The 13,671-nt window shown below is 34.9% G+C and overlaps 1 protein-coding gene across 4 annotated transcripts in view; it reads left to right on the forward strand.

The window, feature by feature from the left end:
• The first annotated feature begins 578 nt into the window (after positions 1-578).
• Positions 579-13,671, forward strand: part of c9h14orf180 (chromosome 9 C14orf180 homolog) — a 30,146-nt gene continuing 17,053 nt past the window's right edge. For all 4 annotated transcript variants that reach the window (XM_088925005.1, XM_088925006.1, XM_088925003.1 and 1 more), the window contains exons 1-4: positions 579-731; positions 6,798-6,828; positions 10,631-10,717; positions 12,964-13,084. In XM_088925005.1, the coding sequence (XP_088781131.1) occupies positions 579-731; positions 6,798-6,828; positions 10,631-10,717; positions 12,964-13,084 (392 nt within the window). The remainder of the gene's footprint in view (positions 732-6,797; positions 6,829-10,630; positions 10,718-12,963; positions 13,085-13,671) is intronic.

Below are 13,671 nucleotides of genomic sequence, written 5' to 3' on the forward strand. Positions count from 1 at the left end.
TAAAAAAGGGTATATTGAATCACACATTTAGAAACTATACTATTTATGGAGTTTAGCAGACTTACATCAAGGAAATCTTTATTATAATCTTCTAACATAGTATTAGTATTAGTATTAGTATTAGTATTAGTATTAGTATTAGTATTAGTATTAACTTGGTTCCTGAGAAATATTTAAATATTTTGAATCATTTGAAACAGGCATAGAAATGTACAATCCCAGCTTCACTTTTTCACTTTTGATAAATATAATGAAAAAAGTGGTACACCGTGTACTGTATATTATGTTGAAGAGGGATTGGGTGAATGACCTGTCAGTAATCAAACTGCATCGAGACAGACTACAGTTTCACTTTGTGCTGCATATCTGAAAAGGAAAACAGAGTTTTCTTTTTAACTCACAAAGGTTTTTGTGGGCTTTCAAAATTCAAGTTGTTTTCGGATGAAGAAAATGCAGTTGTTTGCCTACAGGGCATGACTCTTTCCTAATTCGTTTCTTGGAATACATACAGCATTTTCATCAATCGTTTTTCAACTGGGAGGTTCTACAGCTCTGAGACGCTTTTCAGCAGAGCAGACATGCTGAGCAATGGGAGGGAGGATCTCTATAATCAAGGAAGGCAGTTTCAGCAGCAGGGGGAGTCAAAGGCTGCTTTGAGGTGTTTCCTGGCCTGTCTACTGGGGCTGACAAACATGCACAGCTTTCACTCTCTGCCAGACTGTCTTCACCAGGTGAGGACTCCATTAGCACTTTCACAGACACATTGACATGGAATGTGTTTTTGTAGGTGGTCTTGTTGTTAGTTCCTTGTTCAATCTTCTTTAAATAATGTTGTTTTTTTACACCTGCATCTCTATATTGATCAAGCAAGGACTCCATTATCACTTTCACAAACAGTGTGACATGGCCTATCTTTGTGTTTGTAAATTATTACATTTTACCATTGATCTTTCACCAAAACCGATTTTGATGGGAAAATGTCTTGAGGGATATGAGATGCAGGATTAATTTCTTGTTTTAAAGTGGAAAATTCTGCATAATCTTGAATGTTCACTAGAAATTTACAGTGCCTTACAAAAGAGTTAAGCGTTGCACAAATTTGATATTTTGTTGATTTAAATCTTCACTCATGACACTTAAAAGTAGAAATGAATGTTATATCCACAATCACTCAATACTTCACACACTGAATTCTTAAAACAAAAAGAAATGTAAATAGATATTGTGAAAGAAAAATGGCAAATTCATGATTGTATCAAACCTTTTGCTTTGGCAATCCTAAATGAATTTAGTTGCACAAAACTAACTTAACAAGAAACACAATTAGTTGAGTGGCCTCTCTCAACTAATTGCAGCCATATGTACAGGAAACCAGTGATTCTCATGATCTAAGAATAAAAACACCTTTCTCGTTGAGGATCCTTTGTCAGGTAGTGAATTTCATAAGAACATAAGAGAGGTTACAAATGAAACAAGGTCATTTGGCCCACCTGGCCCATTTAATAGTAGTTAATTAATCAAAGTACAGTATCTCATCCAACCATTTTTAAAAGAAACCAAGGTTTCAGCTTCAAGAGCATTGCTGGGTAGCCTGTTCCATACACACACAATACTTTGAATAAAGAAGAGCCTTCTGTTCTCATTTTTAAATGCATTTCCACAAACTTTCCACTTGTTCCACTGCCCTATTGTTCATTCTAAGTGATTTATTTGAAGAAAAGACCAACCAGGAAGACTAAAGAGCACTCAAAGCAAGCCAGGGATAAAATCATTGAAAATACCAGATCAGGAGTTACAGCAGGTACAACACAATATCAAAGACTTTAAAGATCCCTGTGGGCACTGCCTTCTCTAGTCAGTTGCCCAGTCAAAGTCCTGACTTGAATTCTATCGAGAATCTGTTAAAAGTTTTGAAACCTGCTGTCCATAAGCAACTTGAGAGTGTTTGAGCAAAATCTGCCAAAAAGAATGGGCACAAACACCAAGCCAGTGTATAAAGCTGGTAGGGATTTACTCAAAATGCAGCTATTTGCTTCCACCAAATATTGAGTTCAAGGATCTAATGACTGCATTTGTGAAATCAACACATTTTCTCTTTAGTTTTAGCTTTTAAGCTGACATTTACTGTAACTTAAAGACATTTTTTTTGTAAAATATTGGGACACCGTGGGTACAGTCTGAATAGTTACTACAGTATATATCTATATTTCCAGGTGTAGCATATTTAACAGATCTTTAACTGGATTAGGCATGTAATTGTATGCATTGTAATTAAAGGCATAGTTGTTATTGTTTTCCTTCATTATGGATATACAGTATTAGTAAGACGTGAACATGTTAATTGAGGTTGCTGGTCATAATGTTCTAATGTTCTACAGTATGGTTCACATCTGGATTCTTTGTTTATCTGTTTTATTAATACATAAACACATAGAGGAAGAACTTGAGTTTAGGACACTTGAATATTGTCACCAATGGAACCTGGAGCCACCATGGAGAAAATAATTACTCTGAAAAAAATTGAAAAAAAAAGTTTGATGTGCAAAAATGTACTGATGCTTTGCCTACTTATTATTATTGTTCTGATGCATAACTTGGAAACCCAATTCCAAATTATAAATGTAGGAAGGCAAAAAGCTGTGACTCATATCAGGTGGGTTTTAAAAAAGATCAATGGTGCGTGGTTGCACAGTTATCATCATATTTTGGAGTTGTGAAGTTTCAGCGGTGAAGATAAAGATGGGAGACAATGAGTGAAAGTATTATGATACATTATCAATCTTTCCTGTCAAGTTGCTTTAAATGAGACATCTTTCAGTTTTCTTAATACCAAGTTCACCTTACTAATCAATATATAAATTAAAATGATATAATTTATATTATTATAAATATAATTATAAACTGCATAAATGAAGACCTCAGCAGCTATACCACTGATCCAGAAATAAATATTTTCCTAAAGCCTGTGGTGAATCATAACAAATTTCCTCTGAAAAATTTGGAAAGACACTGCCAACAATGTGCACCTGCAGATGAACGTTTCAAAACTGGGATATCCTATGAGAACAGTTTAAGCATGTATTTTTTTTTTATCTGTTGGGTAATGCTTATTAAATGTGGAGAGGAAAATAGAATGAAGGATTTAGAAGATTTAGAACTTCTAAAGGTAAATTTTTTTTACACAAGTAAGAAATGATAAAAAAGCACCTAAATAGTATATCTAACGTTTAAAGGCTTGTTTTTCTGCTGACTGCTTTACAAATTATAATCGGGGCAGAGTAAGGCTCTAAATAACAAATCAGATAGGTGGAATCAATGATCACACATTAATGTCCCATTTATAGAGGGATGTGAAATTTTAAATTACTTACTTCTGACTTATAAAAATGCTTAAACTCAAAGGACTCTAACCTGTGCATGTGTGTAGACTTTGATTATAATACTTGCCCATCAGGCATAGGTCTGAGGTATGATCTGGAAAGTTCAGCTCAAAAATACCGACTGCTCAGTGCTGATCTAAAAATCTTTTCAGTGTAATCAAGTACAGTTCACCCCTGTGGACTCTCATCATCCATGAATCAATGGTGACTGTAATGAATGGTGATTACAGGATGAATGGTGATGGGAAGGTACAGTAGTACAGGTCTGAGGCTGCATAATAAACTGTCTTAAGCACAATGGGCACTCCTTTCTCTTGAAACCCTGCTGTCTCCTCTCAGCACCTAGATGCCTCTTAACACAGTACCACCATGTGCATTTTACTACCTCTAGCTGGATTTCATTAGTGAACAAAATCAACACCCTAAGACATCTACTCCTTTCACTGGTGTGCCTTTGGCAACATGTCTTCTCTATTCATTGAGAACTGTACTGTGTTTCTGTGTATACATTTAAATATTTAGCACCAAATATTCATTGTTTCTGTGATGCTTGGAGTATCTACGCATGGTGGTCTGCATTCTCTACAAGTACTATAGTAAATTAGTCATAACTTATGGTTCTTCAAACAATTGATGATGACACAGTGGTTATTTTATTACAAAAAAATTGTCAATTCAAAATAAATTATGAAATATTTATTTTATTGATATAGATCAGATCACTGAGCTGTAAAATTCATGCATGTCATATAATTTGACAAAAGCAATTTCTAAATTATAGAGTAAAATACTACGTTCTGTTTGAAATGCATTTACCAGGTCTATTATGATGTGAAATTATCTTGTTAGACATTTGTATTAACCATGCAACTAAAATATGAACTAAAATAGATTCCAGATACACCTGACCCATAAATATGTCAACTTGTCAACGTACAATGTATGTCTCCAGTAAAATTAAGTGTGTGAGGTATCATCTGGCTTCTCAGGATAGTCTACAGGTACTGTACAAATTGAAATAATAGGAACTGTACAGACCAATTAAAACAGTAAAGAATTACCTTTACATATTTAACAGCTTTGGACATACTGAAATTGTTTAAAATGTTAAAAGTATAGATTACTTTTTGATTATTGTGCTTTGTATCAAACATAAACAGAAGTTATTGATGTACAATACGTCATTAGGTATTACAGTACATGCAAGAAAAAATGTAGCTCTGTGGAAACAGTGACTCTGCAGGCACTCAAATTTACCCTTTTTTCTTTCACTTACTGTGCCTTCTCCAGACCAAAGTGTATATATATATCTGAATCTGATTCCTTCCATTCTTTCTAATATAAAAATTAATATTTTGAGGCTCTATAATGTGTTGTTTACAGTTTCAACAGGTTGTTAGAATGCAGAAGAAGAAAGATGCCTTCAGTCAGCTATTTTTTTATCTTAAAACAAAGTTTGTTTAAATATATTTAAAGTCAATTCTCTGTTCTCCTTAAGGTAAAGCTTTACTGCTTGTGCTTCCTTTTTTTCACACCAGGAAATATACTATCCATCCTGTGAGTATGGCAGGGGCAGGCAAGATGGCTATGGCTTGAACTACATTCTCCAGAAAGCTGTGGGAAATGTCCCGCCGCTCTCAGTCACCTGACCAGTTGTAATTGGTCATGTGATGATTTAAAATCAGGAGGTTGAGGCTTCTGGACATACAGTACATGAGAACAGGAAAGAAATAAGAACCGTGTGTGGGAAAAGAATGGGAACAAGAGAGAAAACTGTGTGGTATGGAGAGTCTGTGTGACAAAGACACTGTGCTGGACAGTGAGTTCTTGAGATTGGAAAGACATTTTATTTTGTGATTTCAAATAAACAGCTTACCTGCACATTTATTATAGAGATTAAACTCAAGAAGTAAGGCAGCTAGAAGCACAAAGATACGCTACAGAATGCTTTGTTTAGTTTGGTTTGTGTTACTGCTCTGCAAATAAAGAGCACTTGTTCGGTAATCTACAGCTGCATTTGTCTGCTTTCCTAGCAACTGCCACTGAAAAGATTGATTACTATGATGCTCAACATGTGAGGATATTACATATGATGGAGAAAGTAATTTACTATAGACAGAGGTCTTGTGGAACAGTGTATTCTTGTAGGTGTTTGGTGACAGTGTGTGACAAGGTATTTTTGTTAAAAAATAAGAAAATATTGATCAGTTAACTGTTGCTGCTCTGCCGTGCTCTGCTTGTTACCACTAAGTCCCTGACAAAGCGTAAGTGGTTAGAAAATGGATAGTTGGATGAGTGAACTCTACTTTAGTTGCAGACAGAGGACAGGAAACACATCTCGTTAAATTGCTTCTGAAGTTTTTGGAGTAAGATAAGGGCTTTCAGAAAAGAGCCATAAAGCAACAGTCTCCCTACATGATATAAGCCTTCTATGCCATTAGAGTTGTGGTCCAGGAGATATAGAAGGGCCTGAAAAAAGGAACAGATACTGCACCAGCTTGCTCTAGTCTAGAGGGTGCTCCATTGTGTTTGTATTGTAAGGAATATCACCACTATTTACCTGACTTCCTTCACATAGAAAAAAATAAGGACAAACATGCTAGATGAGGCTCCTGAATTCTCAAGATGTTGAAGACAAAACTGTGAGTTCTTCAGATTGAGAAGAAATTTGTTTTGTAATGACAGTAAGCAGCTTCACTGCCCAGTTAATGTTATAGATGGTGAACTAAAGAAGTTAAGTAGCCAGAAGCTCAAAGATGAGCTAGGCATTGTTTTGGTTTTGTATGTTTTATGTTATTGCACTGTAAATAAAGTGCACCTGTTTTTATACCTTACTGCTGCAATTATGTCTGTCTTCCTGAGACCCACCTATAAAAAGATGCCCAAACCTTGGGGACATCCTAATTTTTTAATTTGGTAGATAATTTATTATTTCCCCTTTAGATATTTCTATGCATGTTTTGTTTTCAGGAAAGAGATAGGGCAGGTCTAGAAGAAAGTGTTAATGAAGAAAAATAGTTTTCAAAAGCTGGAAGCACAAATGAAGAGTCGTGATCTCATTTGCTGCAAAAGGGAACATACTGTACAGTATCTGCCACTCCTGGATACCCCAGTGAGTCATGAAAATAGCTTAGGGACAGATTCAATTAATCTAAAAAAAGGCCAATGCTTTTAAATTACTGTTTAATTGCCACTTCCACTTTGAAACTGTGCTGTGAACTATTATTTTGTTTCACGCAAGTGTGAAATTGCAACAAGACCACAAAGAAATGAATTGTCCAGAAGTGCTCCTTAAATTACATAATGTTCTACTCCACCACATTCTTCAAAAAAATAATTTATTCACAAAACAACTTAAATGACTTTACCAGTTACTTATAAATAGCCTTGTATAGAAATTATTTGTTTTTTTTGCAGATTGCTGAAGTCTTCATCAAGGACAAAAATTGTATCCTTTTAAAATTGCTGCTTAATTTGTTAATGGTCTTCATTTTCTCATATTGAAACATTGCACCATGGATTGTGCAATTATTGCTGTGCTATAAATGAACTACTCCACTACATGGAAAGTCTACGTTAATACCCTCTCATTAAGGCTAATAGCCTTATCCACTTTTTGGTAAACACAAGATATTGTATACAGTATGTTTTTCTGCAAAAATGTCATTCTGACATAAATGTAAAAACAGGGCTAAAATTTACATTTTAAATATCAACCACCTACCGTTCTTATTAAAAATAAACAGACTCACCCAAAGTCATTTGAAGGTGTTTCTCGAAATCTGAAAGCTTGTGATAATGCACTGACTCTTGGCTTCTATTGCCAAAACCCAACATGACAAATTTTTAAATTAAGGTACTGTCATTACAGAATATCCTTCTTTCCCTGGCTCATTAGATATGCTTGTGAAGTTGTGATTTATGAAGAGACTTTCACGTAAAGATATTTGAAAGTCAGTGCACATTGTTTGAAAAAAGTTTAAAGGTGCTTTAACTACATTTTATTCCAGGCAAGGAAGCTTAACCTCTGAATATAAAACAAGACCCATCGATTTAATTACATTAATATATATTCTCTTTACAATGTGTACAAATGAATGTGAAGTGTCCATTCATATGTCATTCAAAGAGAGAATGGCTATTGTCATTCTGTAAATGTAAAAGCCTTCTGCATTGTGGATTAAACATTTGAAGGTTTCTGTGATTTTAAAATAGGAGGTTGATTTATTCATCACAGCAGTTTCATCAGGGGGGTTGACATTTTGTTAGAAATAAGCTATAGCTTCTTATCTTACCTTCACTTTTAATGAAAAGGCAAATGAACCTGAATGAATTTTCCTCTTACTATTACAGTATCATGTTTAAATACAGTTCGTCTAATGGTACATTCTTGCTCCTGTCAAAAATTCTGACTCACATTTTATGCTCAAGCCCACATTGTCTTTTGCTGAAAAACATTACATCATCCATCCTAGAACGTTTACAGTAAATCTGGACAGTTTGTCCAGCTGTCACAAAGAATATCCTTAAACATAGGTGACCTGGGATGACCTATACTGTATATGAAAGTCAGCATTATCCCATTTTATTTTAAAAACTCAGACTAGATTATAAAAATAGGCTTAACAAGCAGTGCATTGTCTGTTTTTAGGAAGAAAATGTTTTTTTTTTATTTCAGCTGCTGTGTGGAACAGTCAGGATCAATTTGTAATGCACTTAAGTCTCTTCCCCCTGTTTGGTAAATCAAATTTGACTGTATATTTTTGCTAAGAGTTGGCCTTCACAAAAGTGTTGTCTGTAAAAAATCAACTTTCATTACAGCTATATAACATTTTAAACATCAAAGGTACTGTAAGAGAGCACTCATTGTATTTTGCTTTGTGCTATAAAGTATTATGCATTTCCCATTGAAATATCTCTGTAGATATACTGTATGTGAAAAGATTGCATGCCATTGCGATTAGTGATTTTCTTCACTAATTTGTAACACAACATAGAAAGAATCCAAACTGCAGTAAGATAAATCATATTACTTTAGTCTGAGAAACCAATGCTAGCACAAGTATTTACTAAACAGCTTTACTACGACCCAAATTAGTGGATAAACCAAATAACTTAGTTAAATGTTCTGTAATACTGGATAAATATATCCATTAGTGATAAGTTACTTCTAGGGGAAATATCAGTGCAAATAATTAATTCTGTTTTCTTGTTTTTCAGAAAGACTTCTTACAAATCCGAGAGTGTTTAATTTATAGAGCCATTCTAATACTGCCCCTTTTACCTACATTTATTATTAGCAAACCTAAAGGGACTTCTACTTTTTATTCAATACCTGAGGTTGGATTGAAATCTAATTCTGTCTGGGTGCCATAGTTTGTAAGTAGATCTACTTTTGCAATGTCTTTAGAATTATACAGAGGCTTTAAGATGTTTGGTGTTCATTATCATTGTCCAAGGGAATGTGCCTCTTATTGTCCCATTTGTATATTTCTGTCATTTTTTTGTTCCTCAATGCAAGTGTTCACAACACAGCTGGTTGAATAAGCTGACTTTATAGCCACTCTGAGAAAAAAAAAATATTTCATCTGAACAATACCTTCCTGCTGCTTTTGCTATTTTGACTTTTAGATATTTCAGTCCTTTGAACCTCACAGAAACCTCACAGGAGTTTTAGCAAAAGGATAGAATTGTAATGTAAAATAGTATGTACAGTATATTTTAATTTCTAGTCAGAGTCTATGGATGCCAAAAATAGTGTCTGTGATCTTGGCATTAAGTCACCTTGCAGTGACATATCCCAGTGTGCTCAAAGTGCAAAGCTCCAATGCTTCTAGTTTTGCCAGCTCTCAGACCACATGGACATGAAAGCAAATGGCTCTGTGGGTATTTGCCTCTTAGAACATTTTCTTGTTTTCCAAAGGTTAAAAGGATTAATTGGCACTGCTTTATGTCTAGGGTCCTTAGCCATGTCTATAGTTGGCATATGATGTGGTTTTTCTATGGATGGAGTTTAATAACATTTAAATTGATAGAAAACATGTACAGTAAGAATTACAAAATTCAAACATCGAATGATGTTGTTCTTCAGTTCAGCTTTGGTAAGTGTACTGTATAAATCTACCACACTGTAAATGTAGTACATTGAGGTGCAGTGTGTGATGTTTTATTTAAAATAAATTTGAAAAGCTTAAAAAACCATAAACCCTAATTTACTTTATGTTGATATAGACAAAGACAAATAAAAGAGACAGGGAGGTTAATCAATTGTGTACTCTTTTTATGTTATGTTTTTGATTATATTATTTTGTTACGACATACATTGTAGCCTGTTGATAGGTTTGAAAACACCACATACGAAGAAGCCGAGGAGTGGGCAAAAGTTTTTATCCTTCTTCAGTCTTATTCCTAATGTCTGAACAGCAGTATCTCTTTTTATTATTGACAGAATGACACATTTGTAAGCCACAAATATTTAAAATATTTGCAGTAAACAGTACTGTATCATCCTACAGCCATACACAGCAATGGCCCCTGTTATGTGTTCAGCTTTATTATTGTCTCTTTGTTGAGCTCATTGTGCACGTGTCACTTTTTTTTCTCTTGACAATACAAGTATGAATGTTAACTTCCAATGACTATAGGTTGTAACCATCAATGCTTTTTTATAGAAAGCAGTTGTTCTTCATTTGTAGTAGTAAGCTCTTTCTAAAGTGATGAAACCAAGGAACTGCTTTATAACAAAATCAGTCATTAATTTGAGTCATTAGTCAGCATGTACATATTAACATATACTCTATTTTAAACACATTTCTCCATCTAAGTGTATCTGGAGCTCATCATGCTCAAGCAGGTTGCTTTGTTGGATGTCTATGACACATTCTCTTCTATTTGTAGTACATGAATAGGTTGTGGAGATCTCCAGCTATTAGGGTATTTTAAGGGGCAGCACGTGTACGAAGGCTTTCCAGCACGAAGGAATAAACTGACCTGGAAATAATGTGCGTGTCTATCAAATTATACAGAATCTAAAAATGAACTATGCTACATATCTCTCATAGTGAGCAGCTACTGTTACACTATGATTACGTTCAGCCATAGCTGTATAGTATGTATATTTCTGACTGCATGTTCAAGAAGGAGGCTGTAAACAGAGTTGTTGACCTGCTGGGCCCTCTCTGGCCATTGTTCTTTTCCATTCAGTTAAGTGACAACTGACACCCCAGTTAATCCTTAACCAATATAAACAGATGCAAAAGCCCTTCAGTTCATTCAAGCAGAGAAGATGTTCTATGAAGTGGCTCTGATAGACCTCACTGCTCATCAGGGGACCTCAGGCGAGTTTCTGTCTTATTGTATTTTCTGAATATTGCACAGATAATGTGTGTTTAATTTGGAAACCTTAGATTCTTCTAATTCTAATCAGAAAAGCTATCTTCCTCAGCGTGCTTCTGCTTAACTAATTGCTGGTGGAGTGTATTTCCTATGAGATTTGTTCTGCTTTTAAACTTGACACACATCATGAGATGCCTCAACATGAAGAAACCTACAGTATGTAAAATCAAAATTAGGGGATATTAGGTTTAACAATGTATACATTTCACCAGATTCATTTATGTATAATTTATGGTTTGTTGTTATGAGAGGCACAATTAAGTTGTCCAATGTTTGTCTAAGATTATAACCTGTAAAGCTTATTTTTTTATAAATGGACAGTATTGTATCGTACAACAAACTAAGTTGATTGTTACATTTAGTTGAATGTTACTTGGCCTTTATACCTTTTGCCACTCTATTGTATAAGTTGTAGGGTCTCATTACTCAATTGCTTTGTATCATTAGAGAACAATCTTCCCCTCTTTGCTCATCTTCTATCTTTTGAAGTTACATTTTTTCCATAGACATTGTTTTCCATGTTGCAAATTCTAGTCTTGCCCCTAATGTTTAATTAATTATAATGGCTGAGAATTTTTATAATTACTTTATTTTTATTGGGTCAGGAATCCTTATGTGATATAACAAAAAGAAAGTAGAGGAACTATGGAACAATAATAATGTCATAATGATTTTTAGCATAACAAGACTAAGTATATTATCTCTCTTCTCAGCTGTTTGATAAGTTGTATACTGTTAAAATTATAATTTTAGAGATAGAGTTGAATTTTGATGGAAACTGTGCTAAGCTTATCGTTCTCAGCGTCTCTAAAAAAGTGGTAAAACCTTGATGACCTATGAAGTGTGCAATACTGTACTATATGTCTTTACATTCTATACATACTGTAAATTCTTCTGCATAATGATTCTGAGAGGATTATGTGTGTCTGAATCATACTTCTTGGTTTAGAGATTGGGAGAAGGATACAAAAGAACCCCAAGGCGCATCAGTTACGTAATGTCAGTAGAGGTATTTGCGATAGTTCTAGGATGAAATTGAGACAGATTGTTTCTTAAATCAGCTATATCGCAATTCTTAACACAGGTTTCTCTGTCGTTTATATTGAAGTGGAACATATAAAAGTCACTTCTATAGGCAAATGTTTTTTACTTTGATTTTTAACCAAAGAAATGGTGGCAATAAAATGTTATTTAATCGGAAGTCCAGTATTTTTAAATACAACTGTAACGTTTTTTCCTCCCAACCTATGGACAATGTTTCATATTTTACTGGTCACAACTCGCAATACTCTTCAGAGGTTTTCTGTTTCACATTAAATGCTTAAGGGTTTCTATTGGCAAATTGTTATCCTGTTCCTAACTTTAGTGTATAACTTTTCATTTCTTGCCTGTGTACAATTAGCGGATGGAAAGATTCAGAACATGTAATTTTAAGTTAGGGGAAAAATACTCTTGTCACTTTCTGATGACTTGCCATTTATTTCGTTTTTAATTTTAAGTCACCTGAAGAAGGCTCCACAGCTGAGATGTGAGATCACGGCTGAGATTTACCTGTTCCATTGCTGTTTACACATGCTGATGCAGCTCCCTACTCTGATTTTTTTTTTATTTTATCTCAGCAAATAATTTATATCTAGAATATCTCCAGATTTAAATTTTGCTGTGTTTTGGGGGCAAGTCTCAGATGCAAATGCAATAGATCGGCTGCTACAGCCTTAGCTACATTTCTTTTGCAAATTCTGCTGATGTAGTGAGCTCACATCTGCACTGAACAAGCAGCCCAGGCCATTTGGTGCAAAAACACTCCTTGCTTGCGTTATCTGATTAAGAGATGCAAAGCACCATGGAAACACAGAGGCCTCTGAATCAGCACTTCTGCACCCGAGCAGCACCAGCAGTTTTTGTCTCATTCTCCCCCACTCTCTTCCAAGGTTATGACTCATAGATGGTTAGGTGTGCTATGAAAGGGCTACGACACCATACAGGATGGCTTCATAGAACTGTACTAACAAAAAAAGTCTCCTATATTAGTGGGGAACTGAGTATTTCTTTCTTTGTATTTTTTTTTCTATTCCTACGCACTAGGTTTACTTGGAGGTGGCCAGATGCCCATGTTTGGGATCTAGTTTCCTTGCCTTCTGAAGGACTGCTGGTTGCTGACTGATTCTGATTACACTATCCCTGACAGGTCCTTCTGAAGTATCGCAGCAGGGAGCAGAAGGATGGGACTTTGTAGAGGATCTTTCAGAACAGGCCTCTCAAGCCAGGGACTATGAAAAACTAGCCCAGCTTTGCATCATGAGTAAAAGGTAGGCCTTCGATCTGGAGACCGAATGACTGAAAGAGCTCCTGCTTTTGTACAGCATGTCTGTTGTCATTTCAATTCTTTTCTTCCAGGAGTTTCATACAAGGCTGTCTTTAGATTACACTTTAGCTTTTTGAGATAGGATACCAAGCTAGTGGGTTATGTTCTATTGTTTTAAGCTCAAACTTCTATCAATATGAAGTGATTTAAGATGAGCTCAATAATTAATTCAGGATTCTAAACTATATGGTACTGTATATAATTATTATTCCTAAGCTAGTGTATGAGCTAAAGCCAACGTTATATCTTTGCAATACTCAGGAATTGTGTTTGTTACTTGTGTTTTTGAATTCACCATAGAGATGTAGTAAACTAAAGCAATTTTTCTTCTGTCTGATTTGAGTAACACCACTGCGACATTATATTTTCCTGTCATGAAGGGCATTTGATTTACATATGCTCCTGTTGTTTTACAGAAAGTGATATGTGGATGTTGGGCTTTCCTTTGTTTGCCTGTTACCTGGATACTGACTGCTTCTTAAAAGTAATGAAATGTGGTCTGCTGGTTTATGACTTGTTTAATTGATTTCA

This window comes from Atractosteus spatula, chromosome 9 (genome assembly GCF_055471065.1).
Source record: "Atractosteus spatula isolate fAtrSpa1 chromosome 9, fAtrSpa1.hap1, whole genome shotgun sequence".
Lineage (NCBI taxonomy): Eukaryota > Metazoa > Chordata > Actinopteri > Semionotiformes > Lepisosteidae > Atractosteus > Atractosteus spatula.